The 24,474-nt window shown below is 49.6% G+C and overlaps 1 protein-coding gene across 15 annotated transcripts in view; it reads left to right on the forward strand.

The window, feature by feature from the left end:
- Positions 1-24,474, forward strand: part of SLC39A11 (solute carrier family 39 member 11) — a 316,340-nt gene that overhangs the window by 82,207 nt on the left and 209,659 nt on the right. For all 15 annotated transcript variants that reach the window (XM_067020591.1, XM_067020588.1, XM_067020585.1 and 12 more), the window contains 2 exons: positions 205-323; positions 4,419-4,457. In XM_067020591.1, coding sequence (XP_066876692.1) covers positions 216-323; positions 4,419-4,457 — 147 coding nt within the window. In that variant the 5' untranslated portion in view covers positions 205-215. The remainder of the gene's footprint in view (positions 1-204; positions 324-4,418; positions 4,458-24,474) is intronic.

Consider the following 24,474-nt stretch of genomic DNA (forward strand, 5'->3'; position numbering starts at 1 on the left):
TACTCCCCTGGCATCTCCCTACGTGTCCCCATGTCCCTCCTTCTGGAGTTAGATGATTTCCAGTACCCAGGGGAGAAGCTGGGTGAAGCCGCCTGACCTGCGCCGGGTCATTGAGGTCACTGAGGGTTGGATGGCGGAAGGGTGTGGGCCAGCTCGGGTGGAGGGAGCACGGGTGCTGACCCTCTCCTGCTCCTCTGCACACAGCTGTATCCAGCATGCTCCAAGGCCACAGCCCTGTGTCCCAGGCCTTGCTGGGGACCTTCTTCACCTGGGGGATGACGGCCGCCGGGGCAGCTCTTGTGTTCGTGTTCTCTAGCGGACAGGTGAGTTGCCTCGGTTCGGTTCTGGGGGTCCTGGGGGTTCTTGGGGACTCTTAGCGAGCTCTGAAACCAGCCCCCTCCGCCCAGCCAGGCTGCAGACTCGCTCGTGCCGCCGGCCACAGCTCCAGGTTGGGGTGACGTTGGCTCTGCCCCCTTTTCTCCCCTTGTCCCCTCCAGCTTGCTGTGCCCGTGCTCCTGGGTCCCCTGCTTCCCCGCTCCTGACTCAGAGGGAGCAGGAAGTGAGAAGACCAGGTACTCAGCCTCCTTGAGCCCTCTGCCTGATTTCTATCTTCCGTCTAGTTTCTCTTGGGTCCAGAGCAGGTGGTGATGTGCCTGAGGTTTGTACCTCTCCTGCCCTGTGGCCTTGAGTTAGAGATGGTTGAAAAGACCTTGGGAAAAGGAAGGGGGGGGGGGGGCGTCTGTCCACTTCCTCTTATACCCCATTTCCAGGCTCTTCATGGACTTCCTCACCTTCTTTGGGATGAGTACACGCATACCTGCCTCCCAGGCTCCTATAGACCCCACATCTGCCCGCCCCTCCCACCCCTGCACCCCTAGATCCTCCAGACTCCACCTCTCCCTCTGCCACACGCTACACCCTCCTACACACTCCACACAAACTCCCACGCTCCTCTCCCCCCCACCCCCACCTACGCTTGCCCTGTGCATCTCACTCACACCCCCAGGGCCGCACCCCCGGACACACCCCACCCTGCCCCTCCCCTCCGCACGCCCCCCTCCTGTGCCCGAAAGTCCTTTCTTTCCTGCAACCTTGACCCCCCCAGTCCACGGCCTGGAGCCATCAGCCATGGATGCCTTGATGAAAGCGAAGCCCCTGCGTGGCTCCCGCTGCGGCTGACACTGTAGGGGTGGAGAGCCAGAAGTGAGCCGCGAGGCCTATCTGGAGAGCAAAACCCATCCAGGAAGCCAGCCAGCCGGGCACTCTTGTGTTAGAGCCTGAAAAGCAGTGTCGGTGTTGCCAACAAGGTGGGGCCTCCCCCACTGCCCCGCCCCCGCCTGGGGAGACCCACAGCCCCGAGGAGTCGCGGTTACTGTGGACAGGTGACCTGGCCCTCCTCCCGTTTCCTGACAGCCACGCCAGGTCTTCTGGGGTCCCGTCCTCGCGCCCTTCTGGGGCAGAGCATCTTCACCGTCTCATCTCATCTCAGCTTCACCAGTTTCTTTTGCGTTGAGGAGGCGAGATCTGAGTCGAAATAGCTGGGGTCTAGCTGGCCCAGCTGGCCCTGGAGACCCGAGTGGAACTCCACAGCCCCATGTGGCCCCGGCCGACGCTGTGGAGGCTCCTCAGAAGGGAGAAGCCATCGCAGAGGTGCCCCCTTCCCCTTGGGAGCCGCACAGCCACTCGTTTGTGTTGCGTTAGTGTGATCCCCGGGCCAGTAGGGGGAGCTGCTGAGTCCTTTCTCTGTGCGGAGGCACACAGGGGGTCCCCGAGACCACCCGCGCGTTTGGTGATTCGCTGGACTCGGAGGACTCAGCATCGAGTTCCTCTCATGGCTCAGGTTTATTACAGCGGAAGGACACACGAAAGCATCAGCAAGACAGAGACGGTCAGGGTCTGGAGAAACCTGTGCCCAGATTTGGGATCCAATGCCCCCTTCCTCCCGTGAGGGGGCACAGAGCGTGTTCATTCCCCCAGCAACGAAAATGCAGTGACACGTGGACCATGTGTCAGCCCAGGGACGCCCGGTGCAGACTCGGGCCCCAAGGTGTTTGCAGGGGACTGGTCACGTGGGCATCTGTGCTGAGCTCCCAACCCAAATCCCAGACTCGAAGAAGGAAAGCAGATGTCGCGCACCGATCGCCTTGTTTGTGAGACAGGCACAGGGGCCCACCCTTCCCGGTCAGGGGATGGGGTGGGCCGTCCCAGCGCCAGCTTCCCAGGAGCCAGCCAAGGACTAACGTTGAAAGTGGGGCCTTCTAAAGATAGCAGGCCCAGGTGGGCTGTGTGGGCCCTCTCTACACAGGAGGGGTGCGGGAGGAGTGGGAAGGGGTTACAGCACGAGGGGATGAAGCCAGCCGTAGATGTGAGCACACAGGGCTTGGCTCTTCCCCTCCCCCCTCCCTGGTGAACCTCAGCTTTCGCCCAACGAGAATGGGGGCCGTGGTGATGGTCCCTTGGGATAGTAGACACTCAGCCATCTGCCCTCTGCTGCTGTTGGCAACATTGGCTCAACTTCACTCAAGATTCATTTTCTAGATTGAAAAACTCATGTTGTAATTGTAGGAAACTTGGAAAATATGGAAAAGCTGAAAGAAATAATAAAAAAGTTCGTGATCCTACTTCTCTGAAAGGAAAACTGAACATATTTGTTCAAATTTATTCAGCTGTATTTGAGTGTACATAAGTGCAGACATATCTGTTTTCTTTACATAATGAGGAGCAAACTGTCTGTGATATTTTATAACCAGCGTTTCTCACTGGATGTTATAAGTACCCCTCCCTATCCCTAAATGGTTTTTGATTATTTTGGTTACTCTGGCTACTTAAATGGCTGTAGACCATCCCGCCATAAAAATGCATTGCAGTTGAGCTAGCCAGTCCCCAACCGCTGGACAATTCGTTTATGTCTCTTTTTCTTGCTTCTAGAAATAGTGTTATGATGAACACGAATCTTTGAGCACACATCTGATTCGTTCCTTGAGACAAATGTCTGAAAGTAGAAGAACAGGTTTACTGATCTTAAGAAAAGTATAATATGCTTCTCCTTTCAGGATGCAGAGGAATGCTGAAAGGATGATTCTACCTGACTTTAGAATTATATCTGTCTGCTTTGATTACATTAGTTGATTAGACCAACTTGGCTTATGTCGTGGCATGCCTAGAGAAGAAGGTCATTTGTGTGGCTCCCTGGGGTCAGAACCTTCCATCCACCGCCTAGCCACACAGAGGTGGGGGGAGGGTGCCTGTAGCTGGTGAGGAGTACCTGCCAGCACTAGCTTCCCAGACCTCCCCCGGAGGCTCAAGGATCGGGGTGATAAGCATCTCAGCGTATCTGTAGTGTGTCCATGTGGCTATAGATTATATCCCTAACTTAGGCCACTTCCTAAAAAAAAAAAAAAACCACAAAAAACCCTTTTTATTGACATCTACGAAGCAGATAGAAAAATGCACATTTTATAAGTGTACATCCTGATAACTTTTCACCGATGAAAATAGTACCCAGATCAAGTGCTGGAACAGGACCAGCCCCCCATCCCCCTGCTCCCACCAGCCCTTTCAGGGTCCCTTCCAATCACTGCCTCCCCACCCCTTACCTCCACTCCAAGGGCAGCCCCTCTCCTGCTCACCAACACCAGACATTTGTTTTCTCTGTTTTGTATAGAATATAAATGGAGTAATCGTATAGTATATGCTCTTCTCTGTCGGGCTGATTTCACCCTATTGATTTTCCAGTCTACTGAATGCCTCTGCCTGACTGTGAGCTCCATTCACATATATATGTGTGTTCTCATTTCCATATGGTGTTCTGTTGTATGCATACAACCTAATGGTGTATCCATTCTGCTCTTGGTGGGCTTTTGGTTAGTTTCTAGTTTTCGGCTCTCACAAATAATGCCACGAAGAGCATTTTTTGTACACGCGTCTGGTGAATCCAAATATGCACTTCTGTTAGGTAATTATGCGTGGCACTGCTGGGTCATAGGGTATGCTTATGAAGGTTTACTTCTAGTGGGCGCTGCCAGCTTTGCCAAGTGACTGTACCAGTTTGTACTGCCTCTTTCAGTGTGAGAGGATTTTGGTTGGTCCACATGCTCCTTGCCAGTACGAGTCAATTTCCATCTTTTACACCAGCTACTTACTAAAGGTTTATAGCCATAATTCACAGGGAGAGCCGAGAAAGAGGCAAAACACGTGGACCGACGAAAAGCAAGGGTCACACTGAAAGAATGCTCTGATTGGCTGTGGGATGGATGGAAGGTTTTAAAAAAAATTTTTCCCCCTGGTTCTTGGTCCATTTTATAAAGACTTGTGAGGCATGGGCTAGACTTTATTCATGTGGCTCTCTTAGGTCTATGGTTTCCCCTTGTCCCACGGAACATCCCTTAGAAACTGAAACATCTTGTTTTCATTTTCAGAGGCGGATCTTAGATGGAAGCCTTGGCTTTGCTGCAGGGGTAAGTAGCACGTGGTAGGAGGGATGTAAGTGGAGGATGTTTATTCTGTTATTTCTGTGCTAAGGGGTATTTCCAGTTTCTCCGCATGCGGCCAAGCTGCATCTCTGTGATCTACAGGTGCTAATGTCTCCCTCTTCTCGCTGACCCTGTTTGCATCCGGCATACTGAATGCCCCTGCCTCTCCTTAGACAGTGAAAGAAGCTTGTTGGCAGCTGTCTCAGGACTTGTAAATACGTATTTCCAATAAGATAATATTTAGGAAGGGCTTAGCACGGAGCTTTGCTGGCACTAATTAAATATTCTCTTTCTCTCCTCCTCCTCTCCCTTGAAAGACCTTATATTATAGACATTATCTTTTTTTTTTTTTTTTGCTGCGCTGGATCTTTGTTACTGCCCGCAGGCTTTCTCTAGTTGTGGCGAGCGGGGGCCACTCTTCTTTGCGATGCGCGGGCTTCTCATTGCGGTGGCTTCTCTTGTTGTGGAGCACGGGCTCTAGGCGCGCAGGCTTCAGCAGTTGTGGCGCTCGGGCTCAGTAGTTGTGGCACGTGGGCTCTAGAGCTCGGTAGGTGTGGCGCATGGACTTAATTGCTTTGCAGCATGTGAGATCTTCCCGGACCAGGGATTGAACCCGTGCCCCCTGCATCGGCAGGTGGATTCTTAACCACTGTGCTACCAGGGAAGTCCCCAAGACAGCTTCAAACGTGTAATAAGGTGGAGCAAATCCTATGAGGCACCCCAGGTACCCACCACCCAGCTTCAATCATTATTGACATTTTGCTAATCTCATTTCACATGTTTCCCCCTCCTCCCACCCCATATTCTCGGGAGGTGGAATACTGAGTGAAAGCAAATCTTAGACATCATGTGATCTTACTTGTAAATTCAATGCACAACTCTAATTGAATGACTCTTTCTTTCTCTCTCCCTTCTTTCCTTCCTCCCTCCCTCCCTCTCTTTCCCTTCCTCCCTCTCTTCCTTCCTTCCTTCCTTTCTTTCTTTCTCTCTTTCTTCTCCCCCCCCTTTCTTTCTTTCTTCCTCTCTTTCTCTCTCTTTTTCTTTCTTTCTTTTCTCACCGTGTGGCTTGCAGGATCTCAGTTCCCCGACCAGGGAATGAACCTGGGCCACAGCAGTGAAAGCACTGAATCCTAACCACTAGGCAACCAGGGAACTCCCTGAATAACTTTTTTATAAAAAACATAATCACCATGGTATTATCACACCTACCAAAATTAATAATTCCTTATTATTATCCAACACTTAGTTCATATTCAAACTTCCGCCATTAAAAAAAAAATTGTCCTCTAAAATTGTTTTCTTAGAATCAGGATACAAACAAGATTTTCATATTGAATTTGTTTCATACTGAATCTTTTTAGTCCCTTTTACTCTTTAACAGAACCCGCCCCCCCGCCACGGCCATTTTTCCCCATGCTAGTAATATGTTAGAGAAACTGGATCATTAATCTGTACAGTGTCCCACATTCTGACTTTGGCAGATTGCTTCCTTATGGTGCTGTTGAACTTGTTCCTCTGTCCCCTGGGTCTCCTGTAAGCTGGGAGTTGGACCTCAAGGCTCACTTCATGCGGATTCCATCTTCCAGGCATGAACCACATGGCTCACTGTCATAGTGGTGCTATGTATTCCGGCCGCATCAGTCACATCAGAAGGCATGTTAACCCCTTTTGGTTGCTCAGAATTTGGTTCGTTTCTTCTCTTTTTGTAGTTCTGTGATCCACAAAACCTGACCTGGGTGTGGGACCTCCCGAAAGTTCTCTAAGTCAGCAGCTGTGAGACTGGCATCCATGGAGACATTCTGGGTGTTTCACAGGGCATGGAGAGTGGTCACAAAATCAGTTCCCAGGTCCTCAGCTTGCAGTTTTGTTCTCTTTCCCCAGAGTGCTCTGCCTGAGAATACCCCCACGGCGGGTTCTGTCTTCCCATCTTCCCCGACACAGTTGCCCTCTCCTACTTTACGAAAGGAAGATGCACTCTTGCCTTAGTTCCTTGTCTTTGGGTAGCAACATCTCCACGCACAGACGGAGGGATCCTTGGCGTGTTGCTGCTCGGGTGGAGGCAGTGAAGGACTTGAACCACTGATCGCTGGACACAAATCCTTTAGCAATTCGGAGACTGTCCCGTCCTTTGAACCAAACTGTTAGCAGAGAAATCCTTTAATGTAGGGAATTCCCTGGTAGGCCAGTGGTTAGGACTCAGCACTTTCACTGCCAAGGGCCTGGGTTTGATCCCTGGTCAGAGAGCTAAGATCCCCCAAGCTGTGTGGAATAGCCAAAAAAAAAAAAAAAGCCTTTATTGTAAATTTCCATGGTGGACCACTCTGGCATTTTGAGCCTCCTTGGATAGAGTTCAAAGAACAAAATGAGAATATTATAACAATATATCTATTTTTTTCTATCTTCTTTACATGAACATGTTTTCTCTTTGTTTACTTTAAGAAAAGAAAGAACCCAAAGAAAAATAGAAATAAAATTGATGCTTAGCCCTGTCTTATCTTCGTTGCTGCGTGCAGGCTCTCTCTGGTTGCGGTGAGAGGGGGCTACTCTTCGTTGCGGTACGTGGGCTTCTCATTGTTGTGGCTTCTCATGTTGCGGAGCACGGGCTCTAGGTGCTTGGGCTTCAGTAGTTGTGGCACACAGGCTTCCGTAGTTGTGGCTCGTGGGCTCTAGAGCACAGGCTCAGTAGTTGTGGCACATGGGTTTAGTTTCTGCACGGCATGTGGGATCTTCCCAGACCAGGGCTCGAACCCGTGTCCCCTGCATTGGCAGGCGGAGATTCTTAACCACTGCACCCCCAGGGAAGCCCCTCAACCACTAATGTTTTAATGGTCACTCAATCCAGGAAATTGTTATTTAAGCATTTGGAGCCCTAGGCTCACAGGGAATTTCTAAAAATTAAATGGAAATGTATAGAAATATTTTCTTGCAAAGCAGTATGATAAAGAAACCAGTGATAGACTTTCTAACATAAAATGTAAGTTGCTCTAGGATAAAATTCTGTGGGGAAATGCAATTGAAGTACAAATCAAGGAGAAAAAAGAATGATGTACATTTTTTGACTTTTGAAGAAGAGCTTGCACATGTGGTTTTGTGTGTAGAACGTAACCCTCGAACAGAAAGGTGCATTAGACATAAACTCACAGCTTAGTTTGTATATATATATATATTTTTTGTTTGTTTGTTTGTTTGGTTTTTTTTGTTTTTGTTTTGCGGTACGCGGGCCTCTCACCGTTGTGGCCTCTCCCGTTGCGGAGCACAGGCTCCGGACGCGCAGGCTCAGCGGCCACGGCTCACGGGCCCAGCCGCTCCGCGGCACGTGGGATCTTCCCGGACCGGGGCACGAACCCGCGTCCCCTGCACCGGCAGGTGGACTCCCAACCACTGCGCCACCAGGGAAGCCCAGTTTGTGTATATTTTTAAGTGGATAATGGGAGAGTCAAATCCCTGTGCTGTTTATTTTTATTTATTTATCTGGCTGCAACGTGTGGCTTGCAGGATCTTAGTTCCTCCACCAGTGGTTGAACCTGTGCCCCGGTAGTGAAAGTGCTGGGTCTTAACCACTGGACCACCAGGGAATTCCCTCTCTATGCTGTTTAGATCCCACTGGGTCCATTTAAACTACCGATGAAACAGTTTTATTTAAAGACATCAATATTTACATGCCAGAATTTATGTCTTTTGTGACTCTTTAAATTTGAGATGAAAATATTTATTTTTTATTTATTTTTTGAATTTTTTTGAAATATAGTTGATTTACAGTGTTATGTTAATTTCTGCTGTATAGCAAAATGATTCAGTTTTACATATGTATATTCTTTTCCGTTATGGTTTATCACATGATAGTGAATGTAGTTATCTGTGCTATACAGTGGGACCTTGTTGTTTATCCATTCTGTATATAATAGTTTGCATCTGCTAATCTCAAACTCCCACTCCATTCCTCCCTCATCCCCCTTCCTCCTTGGCAACCACAAGTCTGTTCTCTGTTTCTGTGAGTCTCTTTCTGTTTCGTAGATAAGTTCATTTGTGTCATATTTTAGATTCCACGTATAAGTGATATCATATGATATTTGTCTTTCTGATTTACTTCACTTAGTATGATGATCTCTGGGTCCATCCATGTTGCTGCAAATGGCATTATTTCATTCTTTTTTATGGCTGAGTAATAGAAGACATTTAAAATGTCAATTTCAAAATGAGTGAGAGGATACCTAGTTTTTCAAAATTCTTGTAGAGGTTACACAGATACAGAGTTTGCAGAACTGTGTTCTGTGCTGACCTGGCACTTGGGTGTCCTGATCTAGTTTACTCTTTTAGGCCAAAAGCCTTTGTAAGATTTAATATAACAAAAGACAAAACCCAAGATGAAACAAGGAGGGAAACAAACAAACAAAAAACAGGTAGAGTATACCAGTCTTCAGGACATGTAAGAATGAATTTGGGAGCATTAAAACATGAAAATTTAAGAGTTCCTTAAAAAACATCATCAGACCAGAGGATCTAAAATAGTTTTACTTCTGAGTTTTAAAATAGTTGGTGGAAAAAAAGAGATTCTAAAAGTTATCTTTGTGTCTTTATTAGAAAATAAGTCATTTACTTTTCTAACAGTGACCTTGAGAATATGCTAGTTGCACAGAGGAGCTCCTGACCAGTCTCCCGAAGCAGGGAGAAAAGTACGAACTTGGTGGGGGAGACAGCTGGGACTCAAACTCAGGAAAATTCAGTGGCATTGGTGACTAGAAGTGGATTCTCATAAATGCCTCCCCAAACTAGAGAAAGGCAATAGAGCCCCAGTAGTCCAAGCTGTAATAATTGCTTGTACTTATCATGGACCGATTTATATTTAATACAGTCAACCTACCGCGCACCGCAACAAAGAGTAGCCCCCTGCTCGCCGTGACTAGAGAAAGGCTGTGTGCAGCAACGAAGACCCAATGCGGCCATAAACACATCAATAAAGTAAATAAAATTTTAAAAAGTCTTAAAAAAGACAAAGAAGAAGAAAATCCCCTTTCCTTTCCTACTGGCTTCCCAGAGGTCACCGCCATTAACCCTGAGTGTGTATCTTTGGAGAACTTTTATGACGCACGTACAAAGTGTCAGGACAGTTAGATGTGCCATAGTGCCTGATACCCTAAAGGCTTTGCTTCTTCAGCACTGCTTTCAGGTGCTTTGAATCTAGAAAAAGGGAAACCTGGCCATCAGACATTGGACTGGGGTCCCATTGTACCTTGCACAGACATAACATGTTTCTACAGTCAGTTCTGCATACATTTATGTATGTGTCATATGTATATTAAAATCTGTCTCTAATATAATGCTGCAGTGACATATTAATACAGTATATAACTGCACTGCAACAGGTGTTTCTGTGAGAGAGATTCCGAGGACAAAGGACATAGGTATTTTTTTTAAAAATTTATTTTTATTCTTAAAAAATATCACTTAGATGTTGCATTTATTTTATTTATTTTTTATTTGTGGCTGCCTGCGGGCTTTCTCCAGTTGTGGCGAGCGGGGACCACCATTCGCTGCGGTGCGCGGGCCTCTTACTGCAATGGCTTCTGTTGTTGCGGAGCACGGGCTCTAGGCACACGGGCTTCAGTAGTTGTGGCACGTGGGCTCAGCAGCTGTGGCTCGTGGGCTCCAGAGTGCAGGCTCAGCAGCCGCGGCGCATGGGCTCAGTTGCTCCGTGGCACGTGGGATCTTCCTGGACCAGAGCTCAAACCCGTGTCCCCTGCTCTGGCAGGCGGATTGTTAACCACTGCGCCACCACGGAAGTCCCTCTGATGTCTCTTTTTCTGTGAACTAACTAGGAATCTCTAAATCAGTGTATATTCTCTCTCAAGGAGGAAACACTTGTGTGGAAGAAATATGATCATGCAACTGCGGAAGAGAAAGATAGGCTACCAATCAAAAAGCTTACTTCTAGTCATGAAAAGGCAATTTAATATCTATTATTTAATCCCATAGGGAGCTGGCTCCTTATGAAAGGCGTGATTTTTCTTAAGGAGATTTTGGCTGAGTCTGCTTTTGTGCCGCAAGCGATGAGTGATGTTTTCTCCCAACAACCGGCCCGCTGTTGGAAGTTAACGACGCTCTCCCGTGATGGCCTTCGAGTCTGGAGCGATGATGGTGACCAGCTGTTCTCCATCTCCATGGAGAAACGAATGGGAAGAAATGGACTCAAATTGTAGCATGAGAGATTCAGCCAGGAGATTTCAGCCAGATCTATTGGAAAGGTTTCTTCTAGAGTAGATAGGAGAGAGAGAAGGGCCAGGGGTGCAGAGTAGCCATTGAATTGGGGCTTCAGAAAGCCTGGCTTTTGTACTCCTGGCTCTACAGCTCCTGGATTACGAAGCAATGATTGCTGTTACCTTTTCTCCTTCTTCCTGCCTGAGAGATAGGGAAGCCGGATATGTCCTAATGGAGATTTTTCGATGTGAGGTCTTTTGGACCACATTGAAATGGGCTGGGCCACCACCAGACGGTATGAGTGCTCTGATGGGCTCCGATGAGGCCCCTGCAGAGGTCGCTGCTGTCTGTTTCTCTGATTTTGCTCTTTGTGAGGCTGGCTGAGATGAAGGGCCCCTGAAGACCTCCTGCGGATGCTGAAGCTGTGTGGACCTTGCGCAGGTTCCATCCCCAGCCCCGCTTGGACTGTGGACAGGGTTACCTTGGAAGTTTCATGGCAGTTGTCCCATGCGGACTCCTCTCTTAAGTCTGCTTTTTTAAGACTTGAGGAACCGGGGAGCCCCAGGGCCTCCTAGAGTTTACTCTCTGCAGCTTTTCTCTTACACTGGGATGCAGACACCAGGGAGGTGATGTTGATCTGTTCTGGGGCTAAGGCCGCCCTTTTGGTGGGCACTCAGTGCAGGGAGGGCTTATTCCAGGGTGGGCTTGGTGGGACTTTGAGCTTACCTGTCACAGGGGTCTCATTGGACAAGGTGGGTGTGGCCTGGTGCAGGAAGAAGATGTGGGGCTGGGCCCTCCTCTTTTCTCTTTTTGGCCGTGCCACATGGCATGTAGGATCTTAGTTCCCCGAGCAGCGATCGGACCTGCGCCCCCTGCATGGGGAGTGGGGAGTCCTGGGAAGGGCCCTTCTCTAACCAGGACTATTCACTATTCAGGGTGCTTGTCATTAAGGGGCCCTGCCACTTCTCCACAAGGCACTTTCTTTTTAAAGGTCTCAAACGACCAGCTTCTGAACGCATCACAGGGGACAAGCCTGATCTTTGGCCGGCGCCCCAGGCCCCCAGACAGTAGTGGTTCCTGTGGGCGAGAGGACGACGTGGTGACAGCTCTGCCCCCGGGCCTCCCCTCACCCTGTGCGCGCACGTGCGGGGCAAGATGAGGCCCTTCCTTCCCAGCACGTCCTGACTCCACGTTGGAGGTGGGGAGCGAGATCTTGCTGCAGGGGAGGGGGGTGGCGAGGTGAGAGGGGAAGAAAGGAGAAAGGGAAGAAAAACACTCAGGAAGGAGACAGATGATGATGATTATCCTTCCCGTCTTTTTTCTTTTCCATTTCATGCTTCAGACTTGCAGCACCCTTGTAAGCAGTGAAGGGGAGGAAGTGATACACGTTGCCTTCTCTCGAACTGCGTTTGCATTGGTGGCAGAGCCCACATGTCTGAGCATCTGGGGTGGGGCGGCCCTGAGCCTGCCCAGGGCCCCGGATGGACGTTGTTACCTCCCGGCCCCCGTCTCGCCGCGTCCTCTGTCCTCTCCTTCCCCACGTGCATCCCTGGGCAGCCTCCACTCTCATGGCCTGGCAACCCGTTTCCCGCTTTCTTCCTCTGCTTTTTCTTGTGGTCCTGGGCCGTCTCTACAGTTGGGCCAGGGCACCATCCTTGGGAATATCTGTGCCTCTTTGTCTGGGGGCCTCCTCCCCTGCTCCCATGAAGGAGGAGGTGTGAGTGTATGTCAGTGGCCAGCAGGGCTTCACATAGTCAGATGTGAGTGCCCCAAAGTCACAGTAACTTCTCCCCTCCCCTCCCCTCCCCTCTCCTCCTGTATTCCCGGCACTGTGTCAAGTGCTGAGCAGTTGAAAAAGTGCCAGGAGAGAGGGTCTCTGTCTTTAAGGGAGTTCTGACCTAGCGGAGGGGAGGGCACGCTACACCAGCGGTCCTCGTGGAGCCCTCTGTCTTGTTTTGTTTTTTTTCCCCTCACTGTTTGCTTTTGTAAATGGAGATTTATTGGAACCCAGCCACGCCCATTTGTTTACATATCAATATTATCAGCGGCTGCTTCTGCATTACAACAGCAGCCCTGAAGAGCTGCAGCAAGGCTGCAAAACTATCTGGCTTTTTACCGAAGTTTGCTGATCCCTGTTGTAGTTGCAGGTGGGTGATGGACCACGGGGACCACAGCTCTGTGCTGTGCAGGGCCCCAGGCTGGAGGTCGTGGAACATTCCCTGGAGTGTCCGGTGTTCCCGAGCCGGTGATTTCCTGGGGGCCTGGGCTTTGCTCCTGAAGTCAGTGCTACCGCTTCCCTTTGCTGGAAGGGGGGGGCGCCTTTAAGAATCTCCAGGGAATGGCTTTGCGGTGACGCATGATGAGTTATGTGGACCCTTTTGCTCCATTGTCCTTGTCACATAAGGCACACGCTGTGGCCATCAAGACGGACAGCCACAGGTGAACGTGTGCAATTTGAGATGGTGAAATAAAGCCAGGTGTCCCCCAGCTCATACCGAACTCAACTTTGCCACTGTCATTGGCATCCATGGTCTAGCAGAGTGAGCTAACTTGGCCTAGCGTCCTTGGTGGTTTGATTCCAGGGAGCTCTCTGGCTCTGGGGAAGCTCCCTTCCTTCCGATGCAGTGGTTCGCCACCCTGGCTGCACGTTAGAATCACCTGGAGAGATGTGAAAAGCCCCATGCCTGCCCTGGACGCGCCCTGGACTACATCAGCATCTCCAGGGGGTGGGATGAGGCTTCACTAGTTTCTAGAGCCCCTCCCCCCTCCCCGTCCCGTCCCCGTGATTGCATCCTGCCAGAGCTGAGAACCCCTGTTGTGATGGAAACCTTGGTTTAGTGAAGGGTGGGCTGGTGTTTCGGAAGAGCAGCCTCGCTTCAGAGGCTCCACGCATCCGTGGGGCTAAGGACCCAGCTGAGCCAACACGCTGGCTTGGGGTCATGGTTAGAGGACCACTGGACGTGGAGGACGGGGCCTTGGAACTTGGACGGGGAGCCCAGGAGGAGGCTCCTGCCTCTGGTCTCCATGGAGGCTGCCATGATGGAGTCCACTGCACACTTGGCAGCCGGCTCCCAGGCTGGCTGGTTCTGATACCAGCCTGGGGGGGAGGGGGACAGTTGTTGTATGAGAGAGGTGTATTTTCCAGTTGGTCAGGTGACGGTGGACATCCGCCGTCTGGGAGCTCAGGCTCTTCCTCGGGGCTCCTTGGCCCTCGCCGCAGAAAGATGGGAGGCAGGATCTTTACTGTTTGGAGACCTCGAGCCTGAGTTTAGATTCTCCCTTCATGCACTGTCCTCCTTGGATCACAGACTGCGTCTGAAAAAAAAATCTCAGGACTGGTGGGCCCTTCTGGGAGTTACCTCAGGCACCCTCTTCCATCAGACAGGGCAGTATTTCACCCAGTCCACACAGATGGTGGGAGCACAGCCTGTTCCCAAAGACTTTTGCGAAGAAAGACTTATACACTTTTTTTGGGGGGTGATCTGAGTGTTTAGCTAGCTTATTAGAAACTTATCGAACCCAAATGTCTTCTGCAATTTAAATAAGAGAGAGACATCATTTTTCGTAGGCATCTTAGTACAGATCACATTAAAAAGCATGTATCGAGTGTCAGCTCTTGTGCGAGCTACTCTGAGCACAAGGGGTCAAGGTGAATATCGGTTAAGTTTTGTCCTTGAGGCTTCACATGCCAGGACCCTACCTACACACGTCACTCACATGGCGCTTTGTGCCAAGGCTGCTGTTGGGTGGCGTGCTACTGCTTTTCCCCAGTGGCTAGTTCACAAGCGGGGAGAGGAGAGAATAATCAAAGCTCTGTGAGGGGCCCGTGTGAGTTTAGAGACGTGGCCCGAACACGTGTTCTCTTCACAGAGAAGCCCTGTGTCTCGGACCAGAAGCTGGGGGCAGGGAGAGAGTCATCTTCAGGCCAAGCCATCTCACCATTTCCTGAGCACCTACTGTGTACTTGTGGGGAGTATGCAAAGAAGTAAGATATAATCCCGCTCTGGGGGGGGTAATAAGGTGGGTTAGGGAAGAGAGGTCATAGTCACCTGTAATCAAGAGACAGGTCAGCGTGTGGTTGTAAAAAGGTAATTGACCGAAGGTGCCGGGATCCCCCTGGGACAGGGAGGTTATTTCTAGTTGGGGAATAGAGGGCACTTCTTTGTGGACGAAGCTCAGGTTGGAAGGATCCGGCGAGTCTGGGGGTGGGGAAGGAGGAGGGGAAGGAAATGAACTATAGGCGGAAAACCAGCAAACTGGACGTACAGGATGGAAAGTACAGGAGTGGCGACCGGTTTGGCTGGAAGGTGATGCCAGAAAGGCGGGCTGGGGCCCGACGTGGCCAACCTGGGCTCCTGTGGAAGGGAGTTTGCGATCCGTTCTCTAGATGGATGGAGGAGACCCTGGGGGTTTTTGAGAGGGTGACATCAGAGCTGTGCTTTCAGGAAGCGCATTCTGTTGGTAGCACATAAGGTGGCCATAGGGAGCATGTAGGGGGAGGCTGGCTGTGGGCAGACGGGCAGGAGGCTCTTGCATTACTTTCGGTGGTACCTTGACTCGCTGGAACCCTTGACTTTGGGCAGAGGCAGAGGAGGAGTTAGGAGGGGAGACAGCAAAAGACATTCCTGCTGGAGAACTCAGGGACTTGGCAGTCCTTTGGTTATGAAGGTAGCCCAGGAGGTTCAAGCCCATCAGAAGTACTGTGTTCCTGGGGCTACCTCCCCTGGGGTTGTTAGAGAATTTAGCTTCACCATCCTAGCTTAAGGGCTGAAGGGGAGTCTCCCAGAAATGGGGAGGTGGGGAGGGGTCTCTTAGGTTTACATCAGGCTTTTCTCATTTGAGTGGGTTTGTACTTTGGAATCTATGTGTGGGGATGGTCTCCATGGCAGCCAGCCCCCTACAGCTAGTGGTACTGATGGTGATGCTTCCTGTTGCTGACTCTGTTTTTAGTGATCTCTATCCATTAGGATTAGGTTTGACTGAGAGTAACTGAGACCCCCAAATAGTGACTTAAATAAGAAAGACTCCTCTGATGTAGAAGAAATCCAGAGGCCATGGCTGGGAACATAGTTCCATGGAGTCACCATGGATCTAGACTCCTTCTTTGCTCGCTGCTTTGCCCCAGATGGGAGCCTTTCTCTTTCTGGCCCAAGGTAGCTGCTAGAGCTCAGGCCATCACGTCTGCCTTCCAGGCAGCAAAATGGCAGGGAGGAGGGAGGTTCCTTGCAGGTCTCCCATTACAGCCCCATTTACAGCTCATTGGCCAGAACTTATTCGTAAGACCTCATCTAGCTGCGGAGAAGGCTAGGATACATGGTCTTTACACTGGGATACTGTTACTGAAGGAGAGGGAACAATGGAAACTTGAGCAGGCAGTTAGCACTCTCGGCCACACAGCCTAGTGCAGAGAGAGCTTTGAGCCCTAAGAAATCATCGATTTACCTTCTCTGTGTACATTTTCTATATGCTCTTTTTAAAAATGGGCTGTGTTATTTCTTTCGAAATGGAGGAGTAATACACGAACTTGGTAAGAAATTCAAGTAGTACAAGGGTGCACAGTAAAAAAACAAGTCCCTCTGTCTCTTTGCACCAGGCAGGGCCTTGGCGGGGGCGGGGGGGGGGGCGTTGGGTCACGAATGACGAGAAACCTAACTCAATCTGGCATAAGGAAGAAAAGACATGTATTGGTCCATGCAATTAAAATGTCCAGGCATGGAGACTTCCCTGGTGGTGCAGTGGTTAAGAATCCACCTGCCAACGCAGGGGACACGGGTTCAAGCCCTGGTCCGGGAAGATCCCACATGCCATGGAGCAACTAAGCCCGTGTGCCACAACTACTGAGCCTGCGTGCCACAACTACTGAAGCCTGTGTGCCTAGAGTCTGTGCTTCGCAGCAAGAGAAGCCACTGCAACGAGAAGCCCGCGCACTGCAATGAGGAGTAGCCCCTGCTCGCTGCAACTAGAAAAAGCCCTCGTGCAGCAATGAAGACCCAACTCAGCCCCTAGAGGAAAAAAAAAAAATGTCCAGGCATAGAACTGGCCTCAGAATCTGCTACATTTTGGATCAAAGGCCATCACTGGGACCTGCTTTTCTCCATCTCCTGGCACTGCTTTTCTCTGTGTGGCGCCATTTTCAATAGTCTGTTCACATCCTCTCAGGCTCAATGTCCGGATGAGCGAGGTCTTTCTTTCACACCTCTTGGAGTTGAGTTTCACGGGCAGCGAGCAACTGACCTGACTTGGGTTATGTGTTCATCCCTGAATGCTAATCCCTGTCCCCATGGGGATGTGGCATGTGCCCTGTGGCCAGGGCTGGGCATGTGCTCTCTCCCCAGCATTACATAAAAAGCAAAGACTAATCATGACTAATAATGTGGGCGGGGAGCAGAGATGATTTCTCCAAAGCAAAACCGAGGTACTGTCGCCAACGCGGGGGTGATGGATGTTGAGTAGCCAGCACACAGCAGATGTGCCCCCACGTTCCTCGGCTTGGTTAGAAACCACCCCAGGACTCCGTGACTTAAGTCAACAACATTCCATTATTCCTTATGATTCTGGGTTGGCTGCACTCAGCTGGGTGGTTCTTCTGGGCTCGCCTGGGGTCACTCGTGAGGCTGCAGGCATCTATCTGGCAGCTCAGCTAGGCTGGAGGGTATAAGAGGGCCTCACCCATGGTCTAGGGCCTTCATGCTACCAGTTGTCTGGCCCTCTGTCCACACATGGGGCCTGTCCGCCTCATGGGTCAGTAGCATAGTCCAGGCTTCCTTACAGGGCAGTGGAAGAGTTCCAAGAACGTGCAGTGGAAACTGCCAGGCCTCTGGAGGCCTGGCCTCTACACAGAGTCACTCCTCCACGTTTTATTGGCCAAAGCAAGTTGCCAGGCCCCACCAGATTCAGGGGGGTTGGGAAATACTCTCGTTCTTAGCGGGAGGAGCCAGCAAAGCATCAGGGCTCTGCTCTGCCATCTACCCGCTTCCCTTGCAGAGGGGAGGCCTCTTGACAGTCTGCCCTTCCAGAACCAGTCTTCCTGTTCTGTTGCCTGGTGCCTTCGTTGTTGCCGTTTCTAGCCTCACCAGACCGCTTCACCGGAACTCCCTTTGTCTTGTTTTTCCACCTGCCTCTTAGCTTCCCTCTGGGCATCCCACCCAGTGAGACAGAGTGCTGGCTTTCTGTGTTTCCATTCGGTTTGTTAGACACCCGAGGAAGCAATTCGAAGAGCCAGTGAAGCTTAATTTGTTTTCTGCGAGCAACAGAGAAGCAAAGCCTTTATGGGAGGGATGAGTCATAGGTGCTCTGGCCTCCTGGGAGGAAAAGGCTCCAGCTCAGTTTTTCTCAGTACAAGGGCTACATTGTTCTAGAGGCAAGAATTAGCTATTGAGTGAGGTGGTGTTCTGTGGCTAACAGTAGTATAATCTCCCTGGAACCTTTCTGTGGGGAGACACTTGGCTTCTTGAGAGTGGGTGTGTCTGGGCTGTGGATTTGCAAGAGACTTGGGTCAAATACTGCTTTTTTTTTTTTTTTTTTTTTTTTAAATACTGCTTTTTGATATCCCATGCTTCAGCATCTCTTGGTTGCATCATCCTGCACCTGTATAACCTTGAATTTTTTTTGGGGGGTCCCCAAATTTCCTTTTAAATTCAGGAAGCAATCTTCTTCCCTCTTTGCAGGGGGGTCGCCGCCTCATCTGGTGAGACTATGAGTTATGGTTGTAAAGAGCCTTTTGCTGAGGGCGGGAGATGGAGAGAAAGCCCGCCCCGGTGCGTGTCGGGCAGGTGTGTGGGCAGTGCATTAGGTGGTGCCGAACTGTGGATTTTACTCCTCTTATTCCCCCCCCACCCCCCCACGAGGGTGGTGAGAAACGTGGAGCCCAGAGGAGCCGTAGTCGTGGGCTGAGCATCCTTGCTTGCCGCCTTTCCCAGGGCCTGGAGAGGTCTGTCGGACTCAGGGTCCAGGGTCGGATGTGGGACGGAGGTAGGGCCTCCCTCCGCACTCCCTCCCGGTGCCTCGCAGCCTGAGGAACCGGACCTCAGGAGCCATGTTTTCCCTGGGGGAGAGGAACCCCTCTTGAGGCATCTGAGGCCAGGAAGCAGAGCTCTGAGCCAACGACGCAGCAGTAAGGAGAGTGTCAAGAGAGTGTTTGGGCTATAGGACAGGGAGCCCCGAGGCCTGGGGTGCCTTTCTAGCTGAGCTGCTTACGATCCTTGTGATCAGTGGCAAGTCCTGCAACCTCCAGGCAGGCATGTCACGGTTCCACCCAGGCTGAAGTCCTTCCCCTCCTACCTCGAGAACATGGTGGGAGGAGAAATCCAGCCACGACCGTTTAATGCTTCTGTGCCCTCTGGAGCAAAGAGAGAATGAAATCCCAGGGAGACAAACATTTTCATAGCTTGCCCCTGGAAGCTGATCCTTGCTGTCAGGGTGCCGTGGCTTTCAATCCCACATCTGACTTTGGCTCGAGGCCAGGAGCTGATTCCCTCCTGGACTTGCAAATAGTGAAGGGAACAGAACCATCAGGCCTGATGGAGATTCAGCTGCTCGAGAATCATGCAATTGACAAGCAAGGGAAGGGAACGCTTCATCTTACCTGTACACAGATTTTCTTTTCTTTTTCTTTCTTTCTTATTTTTGTTTGCTATAGCATTTCATTTCTTTGGAAACCTTTCTGTTTCTGAAGCTGTTTCTGGTCTTCTGTCAAGAAATCAACCATGACAGCCCTGGGACTAAGTGAGTTAGTTCTCCAGGAGGGTGGAAAGAATATATATCTGTTAAATGTATAAACAAGGGGAGAACGGATTAGTATCGTATTTAAGGCAGGAGGAAGGGGCACAGAAGTCATTGTCTATGCATAACCTTTAAATAGATTATCGATTTGAATGTGCACAACACTTTGTAATTATGCATAAATGAAGCCATGGGGAGGGGACACGTGTGCACTTCAGGGGACACTTGCATCTTATGGGCTCATGAGTCCCAAATACTATTATATGACACTGGTGTTTTGCTTCATCATTTTCAAAGCCCTTTCCCATCCATTACTTCATCTGACCCTCCCAGTAATCCTGTCGCTTGTAGGTTTTATTATTTGCATATAATAGATGAAGAGTGTGCCGTGTTCCATGCTGAACTCCTTTGTCTGACCTGTGCATGGGATGCTTAGGGCGGGAGGGGAAAAAAAGGGAGCCTTCAGTGGTCCTCCTGCCCCCCCCCGCCCCCGCCCCAGCCCAGGGCATTCCAGGGACTGTTTTAGGCACTGGAAATAAAACAGTTAACAGAGGAAACAAAAATTCCTGCCCTCCTGGGACTGTCACTCTAGGAGAGAGTCACGTGATAAAGAAACTCTACAATGAAACATACAGTACGTCTGACAGAGATATATATGATGGCGAACACTAAAGGAAAGGAGGAGGATAGAGAGTGCCCTGGCAGGGGTGGGAGTCATGCATAGTGCAATTTTCTTTTATTATTATTTTTAAAAAAATAAACAAATTTATTTATTTTTGGCTGCGTTGGGTCTTCGTTGCTGCGCACAGGCTTTCTCTAGTTGCGGCGAGTGGGGGCTACTCTTCATTGCGGTGCGCAGGCGTCTCGTTGCGGTGGCTTCTCTCGTTGCGGAGCTCTAGGCACGCGGGCTTCAGTAGTTGTGGCTCGCAGGCTCTAGAGCGCAAGGCTCAGCAGTTGTGGCTCACGGGCTTAGTTGCTCCGCGGCATGTGGGATCTTCCCGGACCAGGGCTCGAACCCGTGTCCCCTGCGTCGGCAGGCGGATTCTTAACCACTGAGCCACCAGGGAAACCGAGTGCAATTTTAAAAAGAGCAGATCAGTAAAGAGGCTAAGGAAGTATTCCTGACATATGGGAGGCTCTCAATGTATATTTTTTTGATGTAGCGAACAAACAAATGCTCGGATGGATGGATGGAGATGGATGGATGGATAGATGGATATAGAGGCATGGATGGATGGATGGATAGATGGATGGAGATGGATGGATGGATGAATGAGTGGATAGATATAGATGAATGGATGAATGGATGGATGGATGGATGGATGGATGCAAGAGGGAGGATAAGTCCTACCCGCCCCCCCATAGATTTGTGCTTCCTTTGAGAGTCTTAGTGTGCCTGAATATTTTCATACCCCCATTTCATGAGTCAATGTGGATCACTTTAAGTGCGACCTTACCTCATGTAGTCTCTGGAGAGGGAGAGCCCCTCCCTGCTGGTGAGAGCCAGCATACAACTAACTGGCTTGGAACAGGAATGCCCCTGGCAGTGTGCAAGTTGAGTTGGAAGTAAATTGTTGCCAGCTGTTGCAGGGAGAGTTTGCCTATCATTCACGCCACCTTGGCTTTCTCCTTATGGACCTGGTTCTGAAAGCCCGGAGGGTTTGCCTGCTCAGTCCCTCATCCCTTCCAGATCCTTGCCATTGAAAGTTTCCTCCTTAGGGAAATTTACATCTCATTTTCTCAACTATAATCCCTCAGCCCCCTCCACGTTGGGATTTAATACACCTTGACAAGCATCTGTAGCTCTTTGTACTTATTCCGTACTGCACCTGATTCTTCTTCTTCCTTCCCAAACTAGAAGTGCCTAGAAGGCAGAGGCTGTCATTTTCACTGTTGAGACTTGGTCCCTTGTAGAGGGTACTTTTGAAGTAAGTGTTAAACGTGTGTGGCATGTGCATTTGAGGTTTTCTTTGGGGTTGGCTGCCTTCAGGCCCAGCCCAGTTTCTCCACATCCTCTGTGTGCACTGATTTAGGTTCCTGGAATCTCAGAATGAAAGCTCCAAATAGGCAGTGAGAAACCACCCTCCCTGCTGAGTCTGTAAGGAAATTGGTCTTTCTGATTCTTCCAATGAAGGAAGAAACTAATTGAATGTAAACTCATTACCTCTCTGGAGCACTTTGAAAATTTCCCCGTGATTTAATTATGATGAAATTCTCAGGATGTAGTCATGCCAGGAAATGTCTCAAACCATCAGACCTGTGGGTTGAGCTCAGGCAGGAGGCCCTGGGCACCGAGAGGTAAAGGCTTTTTCTTAGCAGACATGTGCTCTGGTGTTACAATGAGCCCTGGAGTCACCTGGCTTGGGTTCGGTCCTGATTTCTCAACTTCCGAGTTGTGTGAGCTGGGGCTAGTTACTTAGACTTTGTAAGCCTCAGTTTCCTTATCTGTTAAGTGGAGATCATAGTATTGTCTCCATCATAGGGTTTCTATGCAGATGAAATGAATAAATGTATTTGAAGCACTTAGCACAGTGATTGGCACATTACAAATGTCCATTACCTGTTTTTTTTTTTTTTTTTTTTTTTTGCGGTACGCGGGCCTCTCACTGTTGTGGCCTCTCCCGTTGCGGAGCACAGGCTCCGGACGCGCAGCCTCAGCGGCCACGGCTCACGGGCCCAGCCGCTCCACGGCACGTGGGATCTTCCCGGACCGGGGCACGAACCCGTGTCCCCCGCATCGGCAGGCGGACTCTCAACCACTGCACCACCAGGGAAGCCCTCCATTACCTATTGATCATTCTTATGTCATGTCAAGGGAAATGGTGGAGGACACATGAGGAGTTTGGGATTGATATAAATCAGTGAACTTGGGTATTATGGTTTTGGAAGAGTTTCCCTCCACCCTGTGGTCCTCGGTGTTACTAAGCGTCGCCCTCATTCATGCCCAGGAGACGCCTCCCAAGCCCTCTTCTCAGCAGCATGCTCTTCTGTACTTTCTTTGTTCACACATAATTTAAAAAATGGGGTCATGCCATACTTAATGCTTAAAAACGTGTTCTTGGGCTTCCCTGGTGGTGCAGTGGTTGAGAGTCCGCCTGCCGATGCAGGGGACGCGGGTTCGTGCCCCGGTCCGGGAGGATCCCACGTGCCACGGAGCGGCTGGGCCCGTGAGCCGTGGCCGCTGAGCCTGTGCGTCCGGAGCCTGTGCTCCGCAACGGGAGAGGCCACAACAGTGAGAGGCCCGCGTACCGCAAAAACAAACAAACAAACAAAAAAACCATGTTCTTTCACAATAAATCTTGAGCTTTTTCTTGTTATTTTGGGGGTTGCATGGTACTCCATTACACAAATTGACCATAATATTTGTTTCCATCTTTATTGAGGGGTAATTGAAGCACATTACACTGCACACATAACCGTGGTATTTTTCACTAATGACTTTTTGGACATATAAGTGGGGCTCAATTTTTGGAACCATTGTTTATTTTTATCAGAGTAATAGATGCACCCATGTAGAATGAGTAAATGTTAATAAAAGGCTTAGAAAGAAAAACACAGCAGTCCCCTCCATTCCCCGCCCCCGCCCATGGCCCTGTCCTCTTTTCTAGAAGTAATCCCTTTTGTCTGTTTCTTGAGAAATTTTCCCCCACATTTCTGAGTAAATTTATTCTGCAATTTCTCGATTTGGAAACCAGTGTCTTTTAGTTCTGGTAAATGCTCTTTGATGTTCCTTTAATAGTTTCCCCCGCTGGTCCTCTATTCTCTTTTTATGAGTCTTCTTAGTTGGCTATTGGACTTCCTGGACCGAGCTTCTCATTTTCCTCTCCTTTCTCCCGGTTTCTTATGAAACCTTGGCTGTTTTATTCTGCATGGTGGGGATTTTCATCAACTTTAACGCCATAAAAAGAGCAAATTTTTTTTTGGTTGTTGTTGTTGTCTTCAGAATTTCCATTTCTGAAAACGATTTCTTGTTCTCCCTGTTTTTGGTTTGTTTTTGTTTTTTTTTCTCCAGTGTCCTGTGCTTTTTCATGGATATAGTCCGTGCATCCGTAGCTCTATGATAATAATGATAGGTTTTTCTCTTAACAGGCGTTGTCTCCCTGAATCCCCTGGGTTCCCCCCGAGAGCCTTCATTTTTCCTGTTTGGTGATTTTCTTCAGTCATTTGCTCTTATCATAGGCCACTTTTTGCGCTAAGTGTTTTATATGCTTTATTGCATTTAATCCTTAAAGCAGCTCTAGGAGATGAGCACCGCCTTGGAGACAGTGCTATGATCAGGGACTCCCGAGCCACACCGGCTGGGATTGCATCTTGGCCCTGCTGCTCACTGACTGGTGTTAGAACGACTGTGAATGACGTAACCTCTCTGTGCCTCAGTTTCCCCACCTCTGAAGTAGAGATAATAATGGTACCTGACTCCTAATGTTAGGAGGATTTTAGAAAGTTCCTGGCATACACTCAGTCTTTATGCAAATGTTGTTGTTATTGTTATTAATCCCATTTTACTTCTGAGTGTCACTATTATTTCCATTTTCCATTTGAAGAAATAGGAGCCCGGGAGAGATTTACCCAAGGTCTCCCAGCTGGGAGCTTGACGTGGTAGACCTTGAATTTGCCTCAGGTAGAGTCCGACTCCAGAGTTCTGCCTTCTGTCCACTACGCAGTATTGCTTTTCATAGAGAGAGAGAGACAAAAAAAGAAAAGATGGGAGATCTGCCCCAGAATTGCTGGTGGGGCTAGCCAGCGTTGCCAGATAAAATATAGGATGGTCAGTTAAATTGGAATTTCAGATAAATAGTATTTAGTAAAAGCCTGTCCCAAATAAAAAAGATGTTCATTGTGGGACTTCCGTGGTGGTCCACTGGTTAAGACTTCACGCTTCCAATGCAAGGGGCACGGGTTCCATCCCTGGTCGAGGAACTAGAATCCCTCATGCTGTGCGGCCAGAAACTTAAAAAAAAAAAAAAAATTCATCGTTTATCTGAAATTCAGATGTAACTGGACGTCCTGTGTTTTTATTTGCTAAATCAGGCAGCCCCAGGTGGGATTTTTTTTTTTTTTTTTTCATCCTCCACCCAGTCCCTTC

The sequence above is a fragment of the Kogia breviceps genome, chromosome 19 (assembly GCF_026419965.1).
Source record: "Kogia breviceps isolate mKogBre1 chromosome 19, mKogBre1 haplotype 1, whole genome shotgun sequence".
Classification (NCBI taxonomy): domain Eukaryota; kingdom Metazoa; phylum Chordata; class Mammalia; order Artiodactyla; family Physeteridae; genus Kogia; species Kogia breviceps.